General features: G+C 42.7%; 1 protein-coding gene across 50 annotated transcripts in view; it reads left to right on the forward strand.

Moving 5' to 3' along the window:
• The window catches only part of Map4k4 (mitogen-activated protein kinase kinase kinase kinase 4), a 145,013-nt gene that overhangs the window by 116,333 nt on the left and 1,696 nt on the right, over window positions 1–26,984 (forward strand). The window contains exons 14-31 of one of the 50 annotated variants that reach the window (XM_085679557.2): window positions 1,515–1,601; window positions 2,146–2,361; window positions 3,081–3,242; window positions 5,542–5,775; window positions 6,788–6,894; window positions 8,135–8,283; window positions 8,871–8,968; window positions 10,961–11,136; window positions 11,543–11,663; window positions 12,616–12,807; window positions 15,384–15,501; window positions 15,810–15,980; window positions 18,824–18,967; window positions 22,254–22,388; window positions 23,963–24,063; window positions 25,130–25,303; window positions 25,772–25,931; window positions 26,697–26,836. In XM_085679557.2, the coding sequence (XP_085535683.1) occupies window positions 1,515–1,601; window positions 2,146–2,361; window positions 3,081–3,242; window positions 5,542–5,775; window positions 6,788–6,894; window positions 8,135–8,283; window positions 8,871–8,968; window positions 10,961–11,136; window positions 11,543–11,663; window positions 12,616–12,807; window positions 15,384–15,501; window positions 15,810–15,980; window positions 18,824–18,967; window positions 22,254–22,388; window positions 23,963–24,063; window positions 25,130–25,303; window positions 25,772–25,931; window positions 26,697–26,836 (2,685 nt within the window). Of the gene's footprint in view, window positions 1–1,514; window positions 1,602–2,145; window positions 2,362–3,080; window positions 3,243–5,541; window positions 5,776–6,787; window positions 6,895–8,131; window positions 8,284–8,870; window positions 8,969–10,960; window positions 11,137–11,542; window positions 11,664–12,615; window positions 12,808–15,383; window positions 15,502–15,809; window positions 15,981–18,823; window positions 18,968–22,253; window positions 22,389–23,962; window positions 24,064–25,129; window positions 25,304–25,771; window positions 25,932–26,696; window positions 26,837–26,984 lie in introns of all 50 variants that reach the window. The other 49 variants (XM_085679555.2, XM_085679558.2, XM_085679561.2 and 46 more) reach the window with 49 other exon arrangements.

Genomic DNA, 26,984 nt, shown 5'->3' on the forward strand with positions numbered 1-26,984 from the left:
ATTGTATGTCAGAATCTTTGTGGTTTGGATAGCATGTGATTTTTTTTTTCTCCTCCCGTTTTCTTTCATTTTAAAGGAAGAGCATAAATGAGTATAGTAACTTGTTTACTTTCAAGTTAGGGTTTAATTCTGTTTTGCTTAAAAAAATATATGATTTGGTATTCAGATTCCGTTTTTCAGACAGCTAAGGCCACATGTCCATCACAAAGACACTTAGTTGCTAAGAATGATCTTGGGGAGCCAGGGACTAGGGACCTGGCCTTGGGGACTCAGTCTGCTTTGTAAGATATGATGCCCTGAGGTTGTTTATAGGGCATTGTTTTTATGTTGTCTGATACTCTTCTGGCCAGAACGATGGTTAGCTTAAGCATCTGTGCAGCCCATATCTTTGGCTCTTTACTTCAAGGCATGTGCCATGAAACGGGCTGGTCAGTAGGAGGCATCTAAAGAGACAGAACCCAACTCCATGGAGCAGTTTTCCCATGAACCCTTCCTTTGCTCCCCTTCTAGGGCGGGTGGGTAGTTTTCATTAATGCAGGGGTGGCAGTGTTTGTTTTCCTGACGGAAAGACTTCTTGTAAAATGCTTTTGTTCCAGAGAGATTTTCATATCTAGCTCATATTCCATTTCTCTAGTGAAAAAACATAATGGAAACTTGAACAAATGCAGCAGGTCACACAGCTTGTTTTTGATGGAACTGGGTTTAGGGTCTCCTCATCGCTTTGTTCAAATAGGATGGGTACAACTTCAAGTTTGAGTATGTTCCCACCTCTCACTCCTCCCCCCAAACTGGAGCTTGAACTACGGACTTTAGGCAGGTCAAAGTAGCATTATTACCTTTGTGTATTATGCTTCATATGTGATTGCCTTTTCCCGTTATGATACAGATTGGTCATTTTCTCCCACTGTGCACAATACACAAACACAAGCTCATCACCAAGAGCTTGGGCCAGTTTACTTGTAGAGAAGTGCCCATAACCTATGATCCCTGACCATATCCTTCAGATTATAGTCATTCAGGTACCTTTCAGATCATTAGCAAAAGCACAATTTGTCTTTGGGTTTTTTGGTTTTATTTTATTTTGGTTTTAGGTCTTAAACAGATTTGGGTTTTAGTTTTCAAAGGTTGCTGACCCATGATTGTTTAAAATGATGTCTCATAAGCAGATATTTACTCATCAGAATCCCTTGATCCTAATTCAGCTCCAGTGTCTGTGGAGTCTGTCATCTTAAGAGGAAGACCTCCTTTACAGTTCTGTGTTGGGTGTGGTAATAGCATTGTACAGCGGAGCTCCCACACTGCCACGTGTCCCTGGGGTGCCCTAGCCTCCCTGCACTGCACTGGCCAGCTTGAAGCCTTTGCAAAAGCCCCAGCAAGAGGTTGTTTTTAGGTTAGGTGTGCATTCCTTGGTGAGTTTGCTGTGAAGCTTATTGGAGTAGTTCTTGGTTGCCCACACAGGTGACTGATGCTTTCCTTCTGGATGTACTGACTGCTGGGTAATTTCTGTGTGACAGGAGTACATCAGGCGGCAGCTAGAGGAGGAGCAGCGGCACCTGGAAATCCTGCAGCAGCAGCTGCTCCAGGAGCAGGCCATGTTACTGGTAACGCCCCGCCTCTGTCCCATTCCCAAGCCACAGGGCCTGTCCCTCCCCTAAGTTGGCCAAGTGGTGACTGTCAGAGCTGTTTGGTTTTATTGTGGAAGTCAGGTTCTAGTGACGGTGTCCTCTGTGGTCGTGCTGTCAAGCACAATGTAAACTGGTCTTTGTTTATTTCCCATTAGTAAGTTAACTGCTTTGTTCAGCACGTGCCTGTCATGTTTTAAACAGAACTTGGCATTCAGTGAATGTGAAAATGCTGAAGGTGTCAGGCTCACCGTGCATGTGTAGAATTGTTGCTGAGTTTGTGTGTGTATATACCACTGAATCTGATGTTTAATTAAATTCTTTTACTCTGCAATGATGTTACAGTTAGCAAATGCTGTCAGATTTTACACAGGTAACATGCTATTTAAAATCCCAACCATTTGCTTTGCTCTTATACAAGAGGGGAAGTCCTATTTAAACAAACAAAAGTCAAGAAGGGACTCAGAGACGAGATGAGCTCGCCGTGGTCCCCAGATTCAGTGTTGCCCTCTCCCTCTCCAAGGAGTGCCGATGGCGGGAGATGGAGGAGCACCGGCAGGCAGAGAGGCTCCAGAGGCAGTTGCAACAAGAACAAGCATATCTCCTGTCTCTACAGCACGACCACAGGAGGCCGCACCCGCAGCAGCAGCCGCAGCAGCCGCAGCAGGATAGGAGCAAGCCAAGCTATCATGCTCCAGAGCCCAAGCCTCACTACGACCCTGCTGACAGAGCTCGGGAGGTATCTTCTTTCACTTTGCTTAGATGCTGGTCCTGAAAAGGCTCTGAGACGTTCCCTCGTGACTGGTGAGAGCTGTACCATGAATTTCAGAAGGGACCAGCAAATCACCCGTTTTCTATGTGATTGCCTCATTTAACAAATATTAGAGGAATTAGAAGTAAAACTACACACACACACACACACACACACAAAGAATGCTTGGCACCATCATTCTTTAGCGTGTGAACGAGAGAAGTGGTGGTCTGGTCCAAGACTAGGATGAGTATCAAGTGGACCTTTAGCCTGATTTCTTATTGGTCAGTTGGTACATTTGGTCACAGCCTCAAACTAGGATGCAGCCAAGCCTTCTTCCTCCTCTGGGCTAGACAAAAGGGTTTGGTTGCTTCCAGGAACACTGAGCAGTTCTGGCCTGTAGATGGCACTCTTATTCTACATCCTCCTTCACAGGGAGGAGAGTCAGGGAACAAATTCTCTTACAGTTAGAGTAATGAAACTGGACACTGATGCTAATCTTAGAGGCTGCTTTGCTTAATTTTCATTTTCATAGTTTTTTAAAAATCCTGTATCAAATCTTAGCCCTGCTTTTTGCCACCCCTCAGCTCCCTCTCTCTTATATCTGAAGAGAACAATTTCTCTTGATTGTCCTGCTGTTAGACTTCCTTCTTCATCTCTCCTTTCCCTACTAACATGGCGCTATGTCTTCTAATTCTCTGATGCAGGTGGAAGATAGATTTAGAAAGACTAACCACAGCTCCCCTGAGGCCCAGTCTAAGCAAACAGGCAGAGGATTGGAGCCGCCGGTGCCTTCCCGATCAGAATCTTTTTCCAATGGCAACTCCGAGTCTGTGCACCCTGCCCTGCAGAGACCAGCGGAGCCACAGGTAGCAGCAGCAGCCTGTGCTGTGCTGAAGGCACATACTGGGCTCACTGGCCACACTCAGTGCATTGTCACGTGGAAAGAGGAGCGAGCTGCTGTGGCGGTACAGCTAAAGAAGGATATGCAGTCAGCCTTCATTGTTTAAGCCATTATGAACAATACATCCATAGTCAGTAATTTAATTTTCTCCCTCCTTAACTCAGATGTGGAGTCCCTCCTTCCTCTTAAAGAAATACTTTTTCACTAGGTTTTTAGAAAGTTGGTTTTATTGTGTAAGCACGTTTGAAGAGAACCAGAGGCTCTTCTCAAACATTTTAAAGTAAATGCTTTACTCCTGTGGTCCTCAGCTCCCTGGAGGACTCTTGGAGGCTGAAGATGCCTGTGATCCATGCAGAATTCTGTTTATTTGACTGAATATGTCTGGGAAAGTCTTTGTTTTCACCAGATTCACAAACACTTTAAGATTCAAACAGGTTTTGACCATTAGAATAAATATTGATTTCCTGGAGGAGATCTCGACAAAGGTTATGACCTTTTCTTCAGTCCGTACCATATTCTGCCTTGTCTGGGTACTCAAAAGAGCAGCTGCCATGTTGTCTAGGAAGGAAAGTAGATGGCGGAGACATCCCAGGCTGACTGTTGGCCTCAAATTCTGGTTCTTGCTCTCTCCCTGATGACAGTGTTTAGGTGCAGCCTCCATGCTGCTCTGTGCTGCAGGCCGCCTCAGAGAGATCCCAAGCATCCCTGCACTTGTCACTGGAGTTTGCATGTCCCCTAGGACAAAAGTTAGTGGTTTTGAGACAGAAGTAATGATTGTGCTTTGACAAATGCATTCACCTGAGAGTTGGAATGTGCTTTACAATAACAAATCCTCCTATTGGACGGTGGGGTGCTATGCAAGGGGTCAAGAGGAGCAGATCTGAGGCACAGTATGTAGGGTGGGGGTTTATGTAGGTACAGCAGCAGAGAACTCCAGAGATTAAAAGATGGACAGAAAAAGATACAGCATAGGCTGAGAGAACAGACCCAAGTAGAAAAGTTTGTTGCCATTCGCTCCTAAACTTGGAGCTTGTTTCCTGGTGTGATGCGTGTTAAATGCACAAGAAGCCCTTGCCTTGAAAGTTAAACCCAACAGAAGGGTCAGACTTTTCTCTGAGCAGTAGAATTCAAGAGTTCCTGAGTTACGTGACCTCATTTTTATTTCATGAGTGATTAATACAGTATTTAGAAACAGTTGCCCTTTTCCTCCTTCTTTGCTGAGAGTGCTCTTGGCCTAAGCAAGCACTGTAAAGTATTCTTGGAGGGAACTTTCTCAGTAATACCTAACACTGAGCCCCACTTACTACTACTTGGTGACACATTTGTTTGTATCTTTCCCAGTGAATATTTAAAATATTTTAGTAGTATGAAATTGTAACAAAACTAGGATTATATGGATCCACTTGTGAGCTATAGAGATTGTGCACTGGGATTTGGCCACAGGTTATATCGGCATAAGTCAAGCAGGTTAGAACTTTGTGATTTCAGTTTGCACTAAACACGCTGATTAGTAAGTATGTAGCAAGAATTACGAGAATTGTAATGTTGGGCAGTTATTCTACAATAACAAGACAACATTTATTGAAAATACTTCATAGATTTTTGAGAGAATATTTTTTAAAACAACTGAATAAATTCACTGGGCAAAGTCACCTTGAGTTCTTAATTGGAAGGCACACTCCAACACTGGTCAGCCGGGGGTGACTTGTCACTGGATTTTTTGCTAAAGAAATTTTAATCCCACTTTTTTTCATAATTAATAGAAAGTCTCAAAGATTAGGAGGAAATAAGAAAAAGCTATTGTTATATTTGAAAAGTCAGTTGTTTGGTTTCTGCTGTTACAGTCTTTCTAAATGTGAAGAGCTTTGGTTGCTCACAACTGTCCTGTTGATTCTTGGTCAGATTCTCAGATTCTGGGTCTTGGGAGGGCTGTGGGGAGGGTGTGTAGTGTAGCAGTGCCTCTGTCCTGTGGTGTCCACTTCTGCCCTGCCCTGAATGTGCATGCAATGCACTCTCCCCTCTCGAGGTCTAAATGCTCCTCCACAGCTGTCTGCAGCATGTGTCTGGCACTGGTTTCCCTGTGAGTGTGCGTTTGCCCTTTCTCTCCTTCATCAGAATGTAACTGGTTTGCTGCTCCATGCCTGACCCTGTGCTGCCCTGATTCCCATTTCAGTTCTACTAGCTCCTGTTGGATTTAGTGTTGACCAGAAAAGCTAGTTGTATGCAGAACGCATTGAATGTTTTGTGTTTTGTTTTCTTGTAAGGTACAGTGGTCCCACCTGGCATCTCTCAAGAACAATGTTTCCCCTGTCTCGAGATCCCATTCCTTCAGTGACCCTTCTCCTCCCAAATTCGCACACCACCATCTTCGCTCTCAGGACCCATGTCCACCTTCCCGCAGTGAGGTGCTCAGTCAAAGCTCTGACTCTAAGTCAGAGCTACCTGACCCCACCCAAAAGGCTTGGTCTAGATCAGACAGTGACGAGGTGCCTCCAAGGGTAAGGAGCAGAAAGACAGATGTGTGCTGCTTTTTCTTTTTTATTTTAAGATTTATTATTTACTTTGATTATGGGTATGGTGACTTCACCAGATTTAAAGGGGCAATGGAATTTCAAAGTAACTTTTTATAGAGAGAAAAACATTCCATGTTTAGTCACATTTAGCCAATGGTCAGTTAACTTTTTATTGTTTAATAATTTAATAAAATAAAAAGAAACATAGTTTAATAAAAAGAAACTTAAAAGGGGACTGGAGAGATGTTTCATGTTAAGAGTAGTGGTTGCTCTTCCAGAGGTCCTGAGTTCAACTTCCAACAACTCGATGGTGGCTAACAACCATCTATAATGAGATCTGGTGCCCTCTTCTGGCATGCAGGCATACATGTAGACAGAACACTGTATACACAATAAATAAATCTTTAAAAAAATTTTTTAAAGAAAAATTATAAACAGCATGCTTCTAAAGTAAATATAATTGTAAATTTAAACAGAAGCTTTTCACTATTATGCATAACAAAGATTTCAGAAAAAGTCTTATGAGGAAAAATTAACAAAATGATTTTTTTTATTTTAAAGTTATTTTGTAATTAGTAACAAAATGAAATTCAAAGGCATATTTTAGTGTATTTTTTCCTTCACTTGGAATTTGCTTCCTCTAAATAATTTCTTGCTTCTTTGCCAGTCTTTGCTTCTTGCTAATCTATTTGTAGACCATTGTTTGATTCCTTTGAGCTTATTTCTTGATTCTTACATTACCTCAGCGAAGTGCTGTTGTGCGTTCCCTGCCACCAGCTTCAGTCCACACATCACATCAGTGTTGCAGAGTGTAGACATTGCCCAGGCCGGTTTGATCAGTGCAGGACAGGGCAGGGCTGGGAGAGGGAGGAGCCTAGTGATCGGTGTGCCAGCATAAGGAGGACTGTCTTGGAATGTGTTTTGAAGAGCTTTGCCGATGAGCTTTGTTGCTCAGCTCACGTCTTTAGTTTTAACTGCCATGTTTTCCTATCTAAAGGTTCCTGTGAGAACAACATCTCGTTCCCCTGTCTTATCCCGTCGGGATTCCCCACTGCAGAGCAGTGGGCAGCAAAATAGCCAAGCAGGACAGAGAAACTCCACCAGGTAAAAGAAGAGTGACGGGAGCCGATGTCCTGTGTGCTTGTTCTTAGAGTCCTCTGTTGTCTGTTTTCATAAGTGTGCTCTTCCAGAACTGAAGTTCTAGACAAAAGACATGAGCAGTTTTGTTTACACATACCCCTACCTCGTTAGTATAAACAACAAATTGATCTGTAGTAAAAAGATTTGGTATGTATTGTAGTTGAAATGAAAACAGCTTTTCTCTGTAAAGCAGAGAATGGAGGCTAGGGAACAGGTTCTGAGAAACTTGAAGTCTGAGAGAGTTTTCAGCCTGAAGGATTAAATTGTGAAGGTGTAAAAGTCACAGCAAAGTTAGTGTTGTAGCAGCCTGCAGCAGGCTAGTGAGCTTGTCAAATGGTATCACTGCTGGGGTTGGTACGGCTCTGCGTGATGCCGTAGTGTTGTTAGCCACACAAGGCTAAGTGGGAATTTAACTGACTTTAAATGAAATAAAATTAGCACTTCACCTCCTTGGTGGGGCATTAGCCGTGTTTCAAGTGCTGGTGTCACGTGTACTGCTGGTACAGTGATCAGATATGGAGTGTGTTGCATGTTCAGCTTACTGGAAATTTCTATTCATCAGCATTGCCCTAGAGTTTATCCTTGCTAAGTCTTTGGCAGTTTGGTCATCACTGAACCTGTCATGTTGGCAACCTTAGTATAGTTACAGGTGACTGGATGGATGATAATTCAGAATCTGCAGGTAGCCCTTTGATGCCGATGACCAGAAAGGACTGGCATTCTCCCGTGCCAGTGTCCAGAACACGAATTCTCCCCAGCAGATGTGTGCTGTGGGTCTGACCATAGCCAGAAAGCCTTCCCAGTTTTGCTTCCCCCCCACATCTCAGACAAAAGAATGAACTGTGGACGTTCAGGGTGTGAGAACTGTAATGGGTGAATGAGGGCAACCTAGATATAGAAAAGTTTCTGGGTAATTATCTCAGTGATGTTTATTTCCCATCAAGAATTGGCTCTGATTAGGACAGAAATGCTTGTAGCTCTAGTCTGTGTGCAGCTCACACATAATATGGATGTCACGTGCTTCAGTAAGAGGTGTCTTTTGGTGTGTGGTAACTTAACAAGGTCTGCACCACCATGTGTATGTAGTGCACTGTGTTAAATGCTGTTTATAGGCTTTTCTCTCCTCCCCACATTCCACATCGTGTACACATTTATGCCATAATATAGTGGAATGACACCATTCTCTCTTCTTTTCTAACAGCAGTATTGAGCCCCGGCTCCTATGGGAGAGAGTGGAGAAGCTGGTCCCCAGGCCCGGCAGTGGCAGCTCCTCAGGGTCCAGCAACTCAGGATCCCAGCCTGGCTCCCATCCTGGGTCTCAGAGCGGCTCTGGTGAACGCTTCAGAGTGAGATGTAGGCTATCTCTCCTACACACTTTCTTTGGGAACACCCATGGCTCTAATTAGTGATTGGAAGACCGCCATGTATAAGAGAGACCTAGACTTGTGTCTCATAAATGATGCTTTGACATCGATTGCTGAGGATATAAGTAATCATAATAATTTTACTCAGAGCTGTATTTTTAAAACGTCACACATAACTAGCACAATAAACACTTTGGATTTGAGTGCAGTCAAATAACGTGCCCAACGTGAATTAAAATGCCTAAGCTGGGGTTGAAACACATTTCCTCCTGTTTGAATTCTGAGGCCTATGCTATTGTCAGTATGTATTATTGACAACAGTAGTTAGAAATTCCTGTTACTGTGGTCTTCATAGTCCTTGGTAGCATCCATGAAACTGATGCAGCACTTTCAGTGAGACATCAGAAAGACTGCCAGAGTGTCCCTAGATCCCATTTTTTGCCTCAAGTTCAGACTCCATGGAGAGAAGTCAACAGGGAGAAGAAATGGGAATCTGGGTGGATGGGGGTGGGGCCGAAACAGTTTATGGTTTGCTTATATCTGTGTTTCTACTTTTATGTCTCTTGAACTGAACAGCATCGTCCAAGTCTGAAGGCTCTCCATCTCAGCGCCTTGAAAATGTAGCCAAAAAACCTGAGGAAAAGAAAGAAGTATTTCGACCTCTCAAGCCTGCTGTAAGGACTGTGTAAAATCAATTGGTTCTGTCTCAAGCTTGAGTGAAATCTCTGTAGTAAAAATATGACTGAAGGGCTAGGGTATGGGGCTGCACTTCGGAGGTTCTAGTTCAGTCTCTAGGGGAAAAAAAGGAGACAAACTGATTGAGAAGCCTGCAGTGGTTTGATTTGTGTGTGGCCCTTTCCTGGTGTGAGGAGGTCAAAGGAATGTCCCATGCCAGGATGCACTTGTGGGTTCTCTCTTAGGTATCTCACGCCTGAAGTCCCTAGTGGGGCAGATTTTTTTCTACTTCAACCTCGTACTTTCTGTCCAGTCCTCTTTACAGAGAAGTACAGAACAAAGCGTAGTTTTATTTCAAAGGCATTTTTAAAGGGAACACACACTTTATAGTAATACTAAGTAAAAGCTAAGATTTCCCCTGCGCGTGCGCGCACACACACACACACACACACACAATCACAGCTGGGCCTTAACCTTATGCTAAATGAGTTTGGCATTTACAGTACTGACTTTCAAAATGCACTGTAGTAAGTCAGCTTTTCACAGCCTCCTGTTGCTTAGTGCCGCCTTTGGCCTCTGGAATGATGACTGCGACTGACCTCGTACTCCCCTTCTCTCCTTGTAGTAATAATCAGTTATGTGACCCTGGGTGGTTGTAGATTTAAGCCTACTGAAGTTTGAGTTTCCTGCTTGTACTGATTTCTTGACTTCTTTCTCCTCCCCTTTTTTCTGCTGTCTGCTCCCCTTTTCTCTGCATCCCCCATCAACGATGACCTCCCTCGCCACCTCCATGAATTGCCGTGTCCTGAAGGGTGAAGTGGTAAGCCCTAACTCTGGCTCGTCTAACTTCAGCAGCGCTCTCTCTACTTTTTAACTTGGCTTGAATTTGAACTCTGCTCTCGACTTGCCCTATTGTTTTCTAGACGTCACAAACTGTATTTTATTGGTAATCAGATATTTTAGCATTGGAACCTGCTCCGGGTATTCACTGTTGTCAGACTTCTGTTCCTTAAGCGTCTGTTTTAGAACTGCTCCAGTGACACAGATGATTAGCAGGCTCTGGGGGCTCAGACTTGGTCCCCGTTGTTTCAGAGGCTCAAGGGCCAATTAAAAAACATACTCTTAACTGCATAAAAGGAGAAAGCTAAGTCAGAACTGCTCTTTAAATAGAAAGGACATAATAGCTATATAGTTGTTTTTTTGTTTTTTGTTAATGTCATTGCTTTTAAGCGAAATTCTCAAGTGAATTTGGACTCAGCATGTAAATGGGAGGGGTAAGCAATCTTCACTCTGGAAAAATAGATTTAGCAGATTGATAAGAATCTTAAAGTATCTCAGCACAGTAAAGAGAAATAAAACCAGGGTTTAGTAAGTTTTCCTTTGATGTTCACACTCCTTGACCATATTGCAGGGAGTGTGGCTGAGTCTAGAAGGGGGGCCTGTGGAAACATCTCACCTATTACATGGCGTATGGCAGAGAGACTTTCTCCTGTGAATGCCCCTCACTCAGCCAGGTGGTAGTTACTAATAGGGAAGTGAGGGGTGACTGTGCTAGAAGCACCCCACTATCTTGTGGACTCGGGATTCTGCATGAAATGAGGGAAGAAAACTCAGATATGTTAACACAGATCTGTGTGATTCTAGGCTGGTGTTCTGAATAATCCCTTTAAAAGAAGTGCTGTTGTGTATTCAGGACACGTCACAGCAAAACCTCGGCCCTGTCTCTAGACTAACAGACATAAAATACTCCTTTCTATTTGGAAACAGAATACTGCCAGCTTACCCTAAGCAGATCGTTGAATTGTGATTGCCAATGACATCAGCCTCTTTCTATCAAAAACCGAACAGACTCCTTCATTTGAACACACATCCCCAGAGAGCCCTCTCTGACACCAACGCTGGCTGCTTACTGGCAGTTAGCCTGGAATGTTTATTACCTGTCTCTTCTACCGGCCCCTTTGCCTCACTCTGTTTTCCGTCCTGTGTGTTAGGACTTGACTGCATTGGCCAAAGAGCTTCGAGCAGTGGAAGATGTTCGACCACCTCACAAAGTGACAGACTACTCTTCCTCCAGTGAGGAGTCTGGGACCACGGATGAGGAGGAGGAGGACGTGGAGCAGGAGGGGCCTGATGACTCCACCTCAGGACCGGAGGACACCAGAGCAGCGTCAGTGCTTGCCGTATTAGCAGATGAGAGTCTTCCCTCCACGCTTTCTTTCTGCTGCAGCCTTTTGCCCTAACACTGTTGCAGAAGTTTGATGTGGTTTTCATGAACTCAGTAGAATATAATTTACACACACACACATCAGTGCCTCCTCACAATATCTCATAATGTGGGGTGTTTTTTTTTTAATTTAAGGGTGCAGTACAAGGGAAGTTTGGATGTAATTAAAAAGAAGTATACTTTCTGAGGTTTTGCTTAAGAACAAAGTAAACAGCAAAGAACTCTGTCAAAAGGATAAAGCCAAATCCTGCTATCCTAGAGGAAGCTCATGCCTGCAGCCTCCTCTCACCTTAGGCTTTGAAAGGAGGTTTAGCTTGATATCCTTGACTTGGGGATTTTGTCGCCACAGGTCATCTCTGAATCTGAGCAATGGGGAAACAGAATCTGTGAAAACTATGATTGTTCATGATGATGTGGAAAGTGAGCCAGCCATGACCCCATCCAAGGAGGGCACCCTGATCGTCCGCCAGGTACCTGTGTCTCTTCCTTCTGTCGTCAGAGCTGAGCTTCTCCTGTAGTCATTAACCCACTTGCTCATTCACTCACCCATGCTCTTCTACATCGTCATCTGTTTCCATGTTAACACGACTCTGAGGGCAGGGTGTCCTGGGCTAGGGAGGTAGGTGTGCTGCATGCCACCAAGGTAGCCGGTAGTCTTCCACCCCACATTGCTGCTCCCCTGCATGCCTGTGGCAGCCTTCATCCAAGCACCATGCTGAGTTTCACAATCTGTGTTAGAGCGGTAGAAAAGTCACAGAGAGTCTGTGAAGGTATAGATCCGGAGCCTGTAAGAGGGCCACCAGGAGGCTCTGCTGGGGCATCTGGCCCTGAGTGTCTGCAGTATTGCAGGAGTGGGGCACAAGGATAAGCAGGTCTCCTGTGGTCCAAAGTGATTATCTCGATTTGTGATACAAGATGTGTTCTCTTTGGACCGTGATGTTTTATAACTGTTCATTCTTAGATTTCGTTACACTGATAGGCTCCTTATTGACATAGGACAGGGCACTCTCGGCTTTGGGATTTTGCCCTGAGTGTTTTATACCACAGCAGTGTATTTGGATGGAAAGTAGAAAGAACATGAGAAAATCAGGATTCAAAGAAACCACAGGGTACTTTCTAGGAGTAGTTTAGAGAGATTTACTGTGAGAACAAGGGGGTGGTCTTCCGTGCTATTGCTGCAGATGAACCAGGTGAAACACTTGCTACTTGCATTTGGTTGCATTGGGTACTTTGAATTCAATTGGCTCAAATTGGGCTTTTGGCAAGGAAGTTTGAGTGATTCCGGCTAATTTCATTGGATTTTTCTTGATAATTTTGACAGTTTGAAAAGTCACACAGCACCTTGAACAAAGCAGTTATCAGTAGGTTGTCAGCAATGTCAGCAGTGCTTGAGCGAGACCAGTGTGCCTGTTTTTTCTACAGAGTACAGTTGACCAAAAGCGTGCCAGCCATCATGAGAGCAATGGCTTTGCCGGTCGCATTCACCTCTTGCCAGATCTCTTACAGCAAAGCCATTCCTCCTCCACCTCCTCCACCTCTTCCTCCCCATCCTCCAGCCAGCCGACACCCACCATGTCCCCACAGACACCCCAGGACAAGCTCACTGCTAATGAGGTATGTCTCACACCACAGCTGGCTGCTTTCCTGGGGTTAGACCAGCACTGCCTAGGAGCTAGTTTGCAAAGAAGCCCTTCCCAGAAGCCCTCTCCCTCTTCCTCCCCTGCTTTTCTGTCACCTGCCCTCCTCCTCAGTCCCAAGTAACATGTTCAGATCTGCATACAAATCCCTAACCCTAGATGGATCGATTCCCCAAAACTTGCCAGTTCACTGTTTACTTTTTCTAGATAAGTATAGTTGCATGGCTTGCTTTATTCTGTTCATTTTTTTTAAATAAAATGATTGCTGTGTTCTCAGATCCATTACGTATTTGGCATGAAATCCTTGTAGTCATCTGTGGAATTTGCCTCTTCATCCTTTTTATCCAGTTTATAAAATACAGGAAAATGTGACTACATAAACTTGGCCTTACTTGCACAAACTTCTTGTCTTGTGTGAGACTCTCCTTCAAATAGGCATTGATTGTGTTTTGGTTACTGGTTTCATCTGTTTATTTTGGGGAGGGGTTGGTTGTTGGTTGATGACTTTGGTTTCAACCAACCCTTTTAAAGGGATCTTTTTCCTTGATATGTACTCAGGGTTTAAGAAGAAGTCAAGGACTTTGGGGGTAAAATCTAGACAATTATGATGCTAAGCAAGGCCAACGGTCTGAGCTTTCTTCTAATTTAAAATTCTGTATAGGAAGTCCTGTGTGTTTGTGGCATAGCTGTGCTGCTCAGTCTGGGTCATGGGTGGGTGAGCCTTTGTTCTTTAAATAGGTCATGCACAGGTGCAGTGACAGAGCCCACCTTGAGCACCTGCTTACTTAAACAAGTGATTTCATTTCAGTGTGCGGACTTACTGTGTCCATTTGTTTAATAGTTGAGAGAGGTCTAAACATTTAGTTTCAGCTAATCTTGTCAAGTAAACCGCTGATTGACTGCTAGGCAGCAGCAATACTTTGGTTCCCTCATTAGAAAGGATGAGAAAAAGTCTCCTGAGGACAGTGTCAGGCAGCTGCTTTCTCAGCAAATCAGCTTGGCCGCTGACTGACGGGGCAGGGAGAGAAGCCTGTGAGATGGCAACCCGGGCAGGTGGGAAGTCTTAGGGTGGCATGGGCATAGGACATGGTGACTTTCAGGTGCCCCACAGAGGAAGCAAACAGAGAAAAGGCGCTTGCTGGGCTGTATTCTGTCCCCGAGATCTGTGCTTGCACTCCTTGTTTATATCTCACGCACGCTCCATCTTACTGTAACCCTTAACTCACTAAACTGGCAAGTTTTTCTGTTTGGTTTTAATCATCATTACATTTCCACTTAACAACTTGTTTCACTTTCTTTGTGAGCTTTTTGTTTGTTTAATTTTTTGATTTTAAGTTACATTATTAATACCAGTGCTCCTAAAAGATCAGAAGGTCATGCCTATTGTCATTTGTACATTTACTAATGAGCCCCTGTTGTGTGGTATGGGCTTAATGGTCATTCACCTTTTAGCAACATTGCCATTCTGGAAGAGGCTCACTTAAAATAAACAATGAACAAAAGAAGTATTTGTCCATAGTCTGTCCCAATATTTTCTGTCACAGTAAAAAGTAGATCATACCAGTAATCTTTCACAGTACCTAGGAGATCATACCAGCAGTCATCACAGTATATAGGACATCACACCAGTAGTCTATCCCAATAGATAGAAGATCACACCAGTAGTCTGTCACAGTAGATAGGAGATCACACCAGTAGTCTGTCACAGTATATAGGAGATCACACCAGTAGTCTGTCACAGTAGATAGGAGATCACACCAGTAGTCTGTCACAGTGGATAGGAGATCACACCAGTAGTCTATCACAGTGGATAGGAGATCACACCAGTAGTCTATCACAGTGGATAGGAGATCACACCAGTAGTCTGTCACAGTATATAGGAGATCACATCAGTAGTCTGTCACAGTGGATAGGAGATCACACCAGTAGTCTATCACAGTGGATAAGAGATCACACTAGTAGTCTGTCATAGTAGATAGGAGATCACACCAGTAGTCTGTCACAGTAGATAGGAGATCACACCAGTAGTCTGTCACAGTAGATAGGAGATCACACCAGTAGTCTGTCATAGTAGATAGGAGATCACACCAGTAGTCAATCACAGTAGATAGGAGATCACACCAATAGTCTATCACAGTGGATAGGAGATCACACCAGTAGTCTATCCCAGTAGATAGGCGATCACATCAGTAGTCTGTCACAATAGATAGTAGGTTATATCTTTGGAGGGGGGGTGTTATGAGAAGTAAATCCAGAAGGTACTGAATTGATGTTAAGACACTTTGGATGCTGTTTAAGAATTTCCATTACTTTTTTTTAAAGCTGACCATGAAGTGGTGCTTTTGTTGGTAGTTTACAGCATCACTGCCCTAGGTGTGCATCTCAAGGAAGATACAGCAGTTAAAATGCCCGCTGGGTCTTTTTGGGGAATGATGCAGGAAGAGAGGGCTTGAATTGGGAAATGGTGCTGTATATATAAATTGACTGAAATGGTCTTTAATGTTCACTTTTTAAATGTCTCTTATATTAATGAAATTGAAATTTACATTGCAGACTCAATCCGCTAGTAGCACACTCCAGAAACACAAATCTTCCTCCTCCTTTACACCTTTTATAGACCCCAGGTTACTACAGATTTCTCCATCTAGTGGAACGACAGTTACTTCCGTGGGTAAGTACAGCAGCAACAAGGAAAGCAGCTGACAGACAGGACCTGGTCCCCTGTGTAGCTTCCCAAGTGGCTTAGGCATGGCATGGTTGCTCATGGCACAGACCTCTGCTAAGGAGTCCATACCACTCTCATTGCCTGTCTAGCAGTGAGCCTCACAGTCAGTTTCCTTTTCCATGTATGCTTTACAGAACGCCTTTTCTCTGAGACAGTGTCAGGTAGAGCATGCGGCTGTTTATCTGGGGCATGCTGAGGGAGCCGGGCAGTTGTGAGCGCGCAGGAGCTAAGCTTTCACATGTGCTGTGTTTCAGTGGGATTTTCCTGTGATGGAATGAGACCAGAAGCCATAAGGCAAGATCCTACTCGGAAAGGCTCGGTGGTCAATGTGAACCCCACCAACACTAGACCACAGAGCGACACCCCTGAGATTCGTAAATACAAGAAGAGGTTTAACTCGGAGATACTGTGTGCTGCCTTATGGGGTAGGTATCTCACTGCTGTCTAATTGTGTGGTTTTATTGTGTCATTCAGAGAACCACTGTTTGAACAGTGCGAGATTTTTTTTCTTTTTGAAGGACTTAGGATTTCCGTGGTTGCTGTCCCGTGCCTTAAGTCTAGCCGAGTATGTGTGGGACAGAGTGTGTGTGTGTGGCTGCAGTCACTCCAGCAGTAGATTTGGAAAGCATGCCTTGTCTCCATTTCTCCTGTGGAGGTGCACAGTGAGGATGAAGCAGGAGGTCTTCCTTAGCACAGGAAGAATGAAGTGGAGATGCTTCTGTTCACCTTTTTGCCTGTGACTTTGACCAGTTTCCAAATGACACTCTTAGAAACAGTCTGCAGAGGGACTGTCAGCCTGTCTTCTCTTACATGTGTGCACTCAGGGCAGTAGCAGGGAGCCTGCTGTACACTCAGGTCTGCCTTCTCAAACTCAAACTCGCCTTTCTGTCCTGTCCTTACCCTGACATCTAGTCTCACGCTTTGTGTTCTGCTTTAAAAGTACACAGCTTCTACCTACAAATGACATGAAGTCTCCTGGAGGGGTCCACAGCACATACTTCCTACAGTCCTAGTCCCTGAAATCACAGCCACCACATCATGCAGTCGTAAATCAGCCTTCCCCTCCCCAGCCCAGCCTTGCATGCTCCTTTCTGTTGTTGGGAGAAACAAGTGATACCAATACAAGGGCTCAGCTTTTACCCTTAGACCCTAAAAACGTTCCCAGCCCTTGTCCTCGCCCACACCGCCTGCCCTTCTCTCTCGCCTGGCTCTGAAGCTCCTGCCCAGCTGTCTCCCAAAGTCTTTTGAAGAGCTATGCATACTCATAGCAAATACAGCTGCTCTCTTGGGGTCAGGAACTCTGCCGTGTCGTGACTGTTTTAAAGCTCATGGCACACAATGAGGACCATTAGCTGGCTAGATCAATGGTTCTCAACCTGAGGGTCAGGACCCCTTTGGAGAGAGTGAATGACCCTCTCACAGGGGTCACCTAAGACCATCAGAAAACAGATATTTACATAATGATTCATAACAGTAGCAAAATTAGTTATGAAGTAGCAACGAAAATAATCTTCCTGTTGGGGTCACCACAGCTGTGTTAAAGGGTGACAGCACTAGGAAGACTGAGAACCACTGCTAGGGAAACTAAAGCTATGTGAGGGGTTGTGGGCTCCGTGCAGCAGGAGCCGGGCACACAGGTGTGACTAGCACGCTGCTGCTGCTCAGTAGACGTCAGTAGCCGTTGTTTCAGGAAGCAAACTGTCAGTTATTTATTCATACTGAAAGATTTTAATGGAGTTTATATGTTACATCATATTTGGTATAGAGATTGTGTTAAACATGTCAGTTATGTTGAAACTGGTAATAAATGCTTAGCAAATGATGTCATTTTATCCAGAAAAGTTAGGCCTGGGAGCAGTCTTATTGTTAACATTATGTTCCTCTATTGTCCCAGCAAGTTCCAGGCCCACCTCATTTCTGTACTTTTGTCTAGTGTGTTGATCATTAAAAGGACTTTGACCTTAGTTCCTTACTTGTGATCAAATGCCTGACAAGAAGCAAGATAAAGGCAAGGGTTATTTGGTTCCTAGTGTTAGTCTATTTACATAGGTGGTATTTCTGTGGACAGTCCATTGGCGGATGAATCAGAGCATTGACTTAGAGCATGTGTCCTTATAGCTTCATAAACTTCCAGCAAAGCTCTTAGTAACAAATTCTTTAGTAGTCACACAAGTCTGATAATGACTTAATACTGGGGGGAAATGCCCAAATTGTAGAGACGCCCTTAAAATATTCCCAAGCTGTTTTGTAGACTGCTACCCTTTAACAAACTGTCTTGACTTCTCCCACTGCCCCTTTCATGCGTGTAAGATGATTGACCTAGCGGGGATGCTGTAAGGGCACAAAGACTTGGGTATCTGTCTTGCTGAATTTATACCCAGCCTAGAGGATGACGTGAGTGAATGTGTTTAGTTTGCTGGAAGCATAAGTCAGTGCTACATGTTTGAAGATGCTTTCAAAGGTAAAGGTTTTAGAGCAAAGAAGTGCAAACATTTGGATAAATATGTGAATGTAGAGGGAGAGTCCACTGCCTCCAGAAATTGAATATTAACTGAAGCTTTTAGTGGAAGAAGGCTACTGGCTGGAGAAGTGTGGGGTCCTGATCGCCAGACCAGAGATTTTGACACTGCATCTTGGGAGATGTAAATTTTAAAGATACAGCATGAGTCCTGAGTTTTAAAGAAAATGAACACTTGAAAGAAAGTGAAAGTTATCTGGACAGTCTGAAGCCTGTGTCTATCAGCCTTAAAATGGTCCAAAAAGCATGGTAGTCTGTAGTGTGTGGAAGAATAAGGAAGTAAAGCGTGGCAGTAGGAGCCACTGTTTCTGACTGTTACCTGACATACATGGGCAGCAACTTCAGTGTCCGTGGAAGAAGCAGAGAAAGTAAATGGGAGCAGGTTACTTCCCAACTAGGAGAAGCAGAAGTTTGCCAGTTGTGAGGCCATGGTATCAGAGGAAGGTTTTTTTCAATGTGGCCAGATCTCTAAAACCTAAGAAACAGTGAGCTCACAGTACACTCAGGACAGAAGGACGGTGGACACAGGTAAGGTGATAGGGTTTTCTCAGTCCATTCCATACCTAAGTGAATGTCACTGTCGTTCCTCTTGTGGCAAGAATCATTTGCCTTAACCTCACTGTTCTGAGTATTTCTTTCTGAATTAAGGAAGCTATCATCCTTTCAAGTAGAGAATGGTTTCCTTTCCTTATGGTACAGCTCCATGCAAACACAGCCTAAAATGTAGGCCACTCTGTGTTCTTGAAACAGGGGTGAATTTGCTAGTTGGCACAGAGAGCGGTCTGATGCTCTTGGACAGAAGTGGCCAAGGGAAAGTGTATCCTCTGATCAACAGAAGACGGTTCCAGCAGATGGATGTTCTCGAGGGCCTGAATGTCTTGGTGACAATATCTGGTAAGTGTTTTGTAAAGCAGAATCTATAGCATCAGTCAGTATGTCTAGCCTTACATACCGAACTCAGCTCCTTCTCGAACTACTGGTTAAATAATCACAGCAGTATTGTGAGTTTGCATGATGTGGGAAGGTGTGCAGAGTCACTACATGCACCCAGTTGTCCCTGTTTCTAACATCTTTTTTTTGTAGTTCATTATTTTTTATTGTTATTATTAATTAAAATGTAATTTATATTGCTATGGAGTGCATTAACTTTTTTATTTTATTGATTTTTATTGAGCTCTACATTTTTCTCTGCTCCCCTCCCTGCCTCTCCCCTTCCCTTCAACCCTCCCCCAAGGTCTCAATGCTTTGAATTTACTCAGGAGATCTTGTCTTTTTCTACTTCCCATGTAGATTAGATCTATGTAAGTCTCTCTTAGTGTCCTCATTGTTGTCTAAGTTCTCTGGGATTGTGAACTGTAGGCCGGTTTCCTTTATGTTTAAAAACCCTCTATGAGTGAGTACATGTGATAATTGTCTTTCTGTGTCTGTGTTACCTCACTCAAAATAATGTTTTCCAGCTCCATCCATTTGCCTGCAAATTTCAAGATGTCATTTTTTTCTGCTGTGTAGTATTCCGTTGTGTAAATGTACCACATTTTCCTTATCCAGTCGAGGGACATTTAGGTTGTTTCCAGGTTCTGGCTATGACAAACAAAGCTGCTATGAACATAGTTGAGCACATGTCCTTGTGGCACGATTGAGCATCCTTTGGATATATTCCCAAAAGTGGTATTACTGAGTCTTGAGGAAGGTTGTTACCTAATTTTTTGAGAAATCGCCATACTGACATCCAAAGGGGTTGTACCAGCTTACATTCCCACCAGCAGTGCAGAAGGGTATTAACTTGGTTTTGACAACTATATTATGACACATATATTCCATTATTCTGTCGGTCTAGTTTTGGTGCCCTGAAAAGGTACTATTTATACCTTGTTCTGAGTTCCTGGTGACAGCTGATCAACTTTTTGATTACTTTACGATTCTCACATGTTGTATCATTGGATTCATATAGCGCTAACCTTGCATGACTGTTTGGATCATGTAGTATGTGGACTGACTTCTTTCCTTTGAAAATACACTTTGAAGTTAAGATTGCTTCATGTTTTTTGTGGGCTGGTGTCTGTCTCTTTTATATCTAAATGCCCCTCATACAGGTGTTTCTCTATTTGTCCAGTCACTGAATGGCATCTTGGTGCTTCTGGGTAGGAAGTTATAGGGAAAGCTGCTAGGTAAGCATTTGTGTACAGCTTTTTACTTCATTTCCTGTACTTGATAAAAAGCCACGTAACACAACTAACAGAAACACAGGACAAAAGCTTCATTAGTCTGGAGAACCGCTGGACTGTCTTGCAAAGTGGCTCCATGTTCACAGTTGACAGATAGGGAAGGGGGCTTCTGTACCTCATTGCTAATGCCCAAGATCATTAGTGTTTTGGATTTTCTGTTTTGATAGGTTAGTGGAGTGGTCTCTTGTTTAAATGGGGAATCCCCTAGTGATGTGTGTGTTTTCAAGCTTTTCTGCCTTCTCTGTCTCTCCCTTGGGGGCCTGTCTACTTAGTGTCTGTGTAGATCTTTAGCCCATATTGCAACCAGGTTACTTTTCCCCCTACTCTCGGATTATAAGGAGTCTCTGTATATTTTTTCCCTGCCTGTGGCTTCTCTGTTAATTCTCTTTACCACTATCTTGAAGAACTGGTAAACTGGAACTAAGATTTTCCTTAGTGAAATCAAATACTTTGTTTTTCCTTTTGTGTATTGCTCTTTTGGTGTTTTACCTAAAAAGTCACTTCCACATCCAAGATCCGATTTGTATATGCTTTCTTCTAGAAACTGCAAACTTGGATTTTCACATTTACGTCTGTGACTCACTTGTAATTTATGTTTGTGGAACACTGAAGGCTTGCGAACAGATTCCCTCCATTCACAGCATTCCATTTATTTTAGAAGGGGCGTCTTCCTTTTGCTATTGGTTCATTGCATTGTGTGCATCTGTTTCTGGGCCCTTCTTTTTCACTGTTTTGTTATTTCTATTGCTAATAACCACATGGTCTTGGTTACTGTAATGAGTGTATAGTCTTGAAATCAAGAATTGTCCAGAAACTCTGTTTTTGTTGTAGTATTTTGTTCACCATGTCACTGCATTGTTCCTGAATATAAATTTTAGAGTATGTTTATGGTATGGACAGATAGCCCAACTGTGGGTTGGGCTAGAATTCTGTTGAATCTGTAATTCAAGTTGGGAAGAACTGATGCTGCATTTTTCTATCCATGAACACAAAGTATTTCTATGTTTAATTCTTTGACAAGAATTTTATAATTATCCTCAAATAGATCTCTAAAAGAGCTATTTTGTGAGATTTGTGCCTTTTTCTTTTTGGAGATAGAGTTTCTCTTTAGCTTTGGAACCTGTCTTGGAACTAGCTCTTGTAGACTAGGCTGGCCTCGAACTCACAGAGATCCGCCTGCCTCTGCCTCCCAAGTGCTGGTGTTAAAGGCATGTGCCACCAGTACCTGACCTATTTTATTTCTTTAGTGTTAATATGAATATTATGTTAAATTTCAACTCTTTGTTTTTTTGCAGTTGATGTATAGGAAAGTAATTGACTTTTGTATAATAGGCTTGTTATCCAATATCGTCACTGTAATTGTTTCAAGAAGTTTTCATCCTTTCCCAGATGGACTGTCTCCCAGCACCCTCACATGTTCTGCTATCTAAAAGTTCATCTTAACTCTGTAATTCTGGTTTTTTTTTTATGAAGACCTCATTTTATAGGCTTAATCCTTGGCTAATGGTGTTAGACTCAGGAGACAAGAGGTGGAGCAGAAAGCCATGCTGTCTAACCCTTTCTACCCTGGTCTTTCTGGTTCCTAGCTTTCATCCCAAGCTGCACAATCGCCTGCTACCCACCATTCTATCATTAACAGAGTAAAATACAAAAAACCAGAAGTTTTTCTACTCTTTGGTTTATTATCTGTCATGTAAGTGAAGATTCACTATTCTTTCAAATCCTATCCTAGCCATGCCTGCTTATACCATTGGTAATTTTTTAAGGGGCTTCAAAACTCCTTGAAGTAGCCCAAATAGGAATTTCAGATAAAACTGATACTAAATAATTCCCTTGGGGAAATGTATTTACTGTTTCTTTTGGATATTTTTGTTATTAGTGATAAGATTGATTTTTGACCATGCATATGAAATACTTATATTTATCAAAATATAAATTTTTATGTTATCTTTTAGGCAAAAAGGATAAGTTACGTGTCTACTATTTATCCTGGTTAAGAAATAAAATCCTTCATAATGACCCAGAAGTTGAGAAGAAGCAAGGGTGGACCACTGTGGGCGATTTGGAAGGATGCGTACACTATAAAGTGGGTAAGTTCCCAGGGAGCCGTAGCATTTGCTCTCTTCAGCTTAGTTAGGGTCTCATCTGAACATCTTACTGTATTGTTCATCTGTAAGTACAGCACAGTGTGTTCTTCCTGCTCACTCTGTCCTCAGTCTTCCCTACACCTATCCCCTTTGAGAGTCTCCTACCCTCTTTAACAGCCCTCATGCTCCTCTGTAAGGTGTGATTCTAGATGACCTCTTCGAGAAAATGCTACCATACTGAGCCCTCAGACTTTGATCCCTTTACCTTTCGGCTCTTATTTAGAGTGTGCTGGGTGCCCCTTAGCAGTCACTAGTAGAATATTGGAGAATTTAACTGGTTTTTGTGCCTTGTTATTTTTGATTAACTCCATTGTGCAGAGCTACCATAGTCATTCTATGTAAACGACTGTGGCATGCTGGTTGTTTCTTGTCAACCGTTTTGTGATTGGCATTTTCCTCCCTTGGAACATTCAGTGAATCTCACAAAGTTAGCTATCCATATGAGAAAAATGAAAGTGTTTGTTAGAAATAAATGGGAAATAATGAACCATAACAAAGTTACAGTTTTAAGGACTGATAATGTGATTTTATAGAATTTGGCTGGCTAAGATTAGAGAATCCATTGAGTACTGATTTGTGCTTGCATATTTTACTAAGGTGCAGACTATACATAATTGTTCTGCTCACCTCCCCCAGGATATTGTAATCTGTGATGTTGTCTTCTTTATCTATAATGCCAGCTCATCGGTTAATAATTATTACAGGAGTCATCTGACTATTTGGAATGATTCTGAGTTTTCCAACAAGATCGGAGGGCTAAAATACAGTTAATTAGTATTAGCAGTCTTTAGTTCAGGTCCCGTGTGGCCCTGGTACCTCCTCAATGTCAGGAGCTATGGTATTCTCTGCAGGGATTAGCAGTACACATAGAACAATTTCCATCATTCCAGAAAAGTCAATTAACAGTGTTTCATTGGCAGGCCTCTTATAATTCTTTGTATGGCTTTTGAACATTTGACAGTCTGTGATGTTTAACAGAGTTGTATCAAATAGCAAGTCGTTGGACCCACAGCTAATGAAGTAGCTATGTGATGATAGAAAGTTTGTGTGATATGTGGAGCAGATATCACGTGTGCTTAGGGCACACTAGGGAACAGGAATAGCTCTGAAAGAACACAAGGGCTTTATCACTCAAGCAGCATTTGCTACTTTGCTCCTTCCCTATTCTTGTCTGTATCAGCCCCTTGGTTGGCCTGTCACACTATTATCACTTGGAAGTAATAGTGAGTCCTCTAGTCTTTAGGATTAACTGCCTGGCATGGCCATTGGTAATAAAATATTTGGAATCTAAGACATTAGAATCATCTGCTAAACTATTTATTGTGTTTTTATAATTGACTTAGGGAAGTGAATTACACACGGAAAAACTAGAAAAGCAAAGTGTGTGGCTTGAGCTCTCTTGATTTTGGATGAGCAATAAGAGGCATATTTATAAAGTTTACAAATGGCTGCTGAAAGAATTTGTGGCTCTGTGTTAATACTGATAGTATTTCTCTCGACTTTTATGTTTATTTCAGTAAAATATGAAAGAATCAAATTTCTGGTAATTGCTTTGAAGAGTTCTGTGGAAGTCTATGCGTGGGCACCGAAGCCATATCACAAGTTTATGGCCTTTAAGGTAAAACCACCAGTTTTAAATTGGCTTAAGAAGCCTGAACAGCTAATATGAAGTACATACTAATGTAAAATAACTGTCAAAAAAAAAGCTAAAAAAAAAAAAACCCTAAAAGCTGTTTAGAGTGTGAGCTTATGCTCACTCATGATTGGTCTTATATTTACTTGCGTGTGTCTGATAAAAGGTAGTATATGGAACACATCCATAAGCGTCCATACCACCAGATGCAGAGAACTGACAGTCATTGTCCTGTGTATATTTTTAGTAATTTATTTTAGGGAGTGCCCTAAATCCAGTGCATAAAATTCTTAATTATAACTGATACTCTTCTAGCATTAGATAGAAATAATAATTATTTCTATTTTGAAATATAGAGCCTTAAGAGTGGTGCAGGGACATTTTAGTAGAGGTTAAGAAGCAAGATATTTCATCTAAAATAATTGCATTTAAAGTAATTTTGATATAGTTTATTGAAAGAGTAAGTTTCAGTTACTTGGGAAATTTGAATTAAGGGGGTGCTTTCTGCTTGATTTCCCCAGTGAATCATTGAGTCAGTGGGGTTAGCATTTTTGGTAAATCTGGTATTACTGAGTAAAGATAGATTCAATTTAAATTGGAAATTTACCTACATTGTCTTCTGGAATCTAGTCTTAGTATTCCTACATGCCAGGCACTGTGCATGTTGCTTTGCCTTACGTCACTAAGTCCTTAAGTTTGCTGTCCCGGTCCTGTGAGCTGTGCTGATGTGAAGAACTGGAGCTCTCCCAGTCGGGTCACACAGTCTGTAGCTCCTAACAACAGCCAGGTTCTCAGTGCTGTGACTCCTACAGCTTCCCATTTCACTGCTGCGTTTGAATATTCAGATCCTGTTGTGCCAGCTCCTCATTGTTGACTTTGCACGTGTTCTAATCAAGACATAAGACAGAGCATTTTCCTGCTAGGTGGGAGGGAAGAAGTATTTTCCAGAGGCTAATTAACAATGCCATGTGATAAACCAGATGCCCACAGCCAGCTTCTTATCTGATGCTGTAAGTTTGTCTTCCTGCTTCTGTCTTGGTTATCTCTGTAGTCATTTGGAGAACTGGTACATAAACCATTACTGGTGGATCTCACTGTTGAGGAAGGCCAGAGGTTGAAAGTGATCTATGGATCTTGTGCTGGATTCCATGCTGTTGATGTGGATTCAGGCTCAGTCTATGACATTTATCTACCAACACACGTAAGAAAGAACCCACACTCTATGGTTGGTTGACTGGCTTCACTTTGTTTTCACTTTCCCTTTACTCTGCTTAGTGAACTAACACAAGCAGGGTTTCCTCATTTCCCCGGCGCGTAGGGTGAGTATTTAAATGAAGCAGCATTTTCCTGGCTCTGTTAGGGCCTGAAGACCATTTAGCACTTGCTTTAACTAACATGGGATGGAGTTGGGCAGTTGCTGTCAGGCCAGAACACCCTGGGTTGGGAATGTTTCTCAAATGAGTCTACTATCCAGTTATGTTTCCAGGACTCAAAAATTGTGAGTCAGTAGAGTCCATGACCTGTAAATGGTAGACTTGGGGTTGTATATTGCATGGGTTTCCCAAGACTCCTGCCTATTTGTGGGCGGTATGGCCAGGGGTATAGGACTACTGCATTCTCTAGACAGTCTTATTGAGCATTTTCATGGGGATGGAGATAGCTACAAACATGCTTCCTTGTTTCTGTTCTCTAGATTCAGTGTAGCATCAAACCCCATGCAATCATTATTCTCCCCAACACGGATGGAATGGAGCTTCTGGTGTGCTATGAAGATGAGGGGGTTTATGTAAACACGTATGGAAGGATCACCAAGGATGTGGTTCTGCAGTGGGGAGAGATGCCAACATCTGTAGGTAATGATGCATCCATCATGAAGAGGCATTTGTGAGAGGAGCCCACTAAGAGCACATCTGTTTATTGTGCTAACTTGGGTGTTGCTCATACCTTCTGGTTGGTTAGTGGTCATCAGCAGATGGGAGAAGGTTAAATAAGACAAAACCCACGTAATTCTTGGGTCCCTTTAACAACTATGCTACTGCTGACTCTTGTTTGACCCTTACTTTTCTATATAGAATAGGGCAGGTATTTTTTTTTTTTTGACCAATTTTTATAGACTGAAGCAAATCATAGAAACGTCCTGAGCGGCAGAACCCCAGTTAGAAACAGCCTCTTGCCCAGTCTTCTGCTTCGTGTCCAGGAGCAGAGGCTGGTGTTTGGCCATTTCATGACTGTGTTTACATCCCTGAACTGTCTGCTCGTCATTTCTTCCCCACTTTTTCTCATGCTGTGCTGATGAAACATGTGTGATAATCCACACACCATGTCTATTTCCAGAAGTTGCATTAAAGGCCTACGGAAAATTAGTTCTTTCAATTATTAATTCATATGACTACTTCCTATGACAGACGGGGTATAGAGGCACACTCCCCCTTGTTGATCAATACCCAGGCCTTGCGCACAGGACGTAGGCTTTCAGTGATTGAACAGATGCCCAGCCCCGAGGCAGAACTCCTGAAATACCAAAGTCCTCACATGCCGGACACTCAGGTAGACCTGCGTGTGCATCACAAGCACCTTGTCACGAGTCTGCTATGCTAACACTTTTCCCCTCTCTAAAGCATATATCCGATCGAACCAGACCATGGGCTGGGGAGAGAAGGCGATCGAGATACGGTCTGTGGAAACCGGCCACTTGGATGGTGTATTTATGCACAAAAGGGCTCAAAGACTAAAATTCTTATGTGAACGCAATGACAAGGTAATGTTTCCTTATGGCTCCTATGTAGTTGTGGCTGTTTTTTTATAAGTGGCTTATTCTTTATGGACATTGATAGTGAATCTCCTTGCAGTTCTGGTTGATTTTAAAATAAATTAAGGAAAATTTTTAGACATTGCTTTTTAGGCAT

The sequence above is a fragment of the Myodes glareolus genome, chromosome 18 (assembly GCF_982192425.1).
Source record: "Myodes glareolus chromosome 18, mMyoGla1.1, whole genome shotgun sequence".
Lineage (NCBI taxonomy): Eukaryota > Metazoa > Chordata > Mammalia > Rodentia > Cricetidae > Myodes > Myodes glareolus.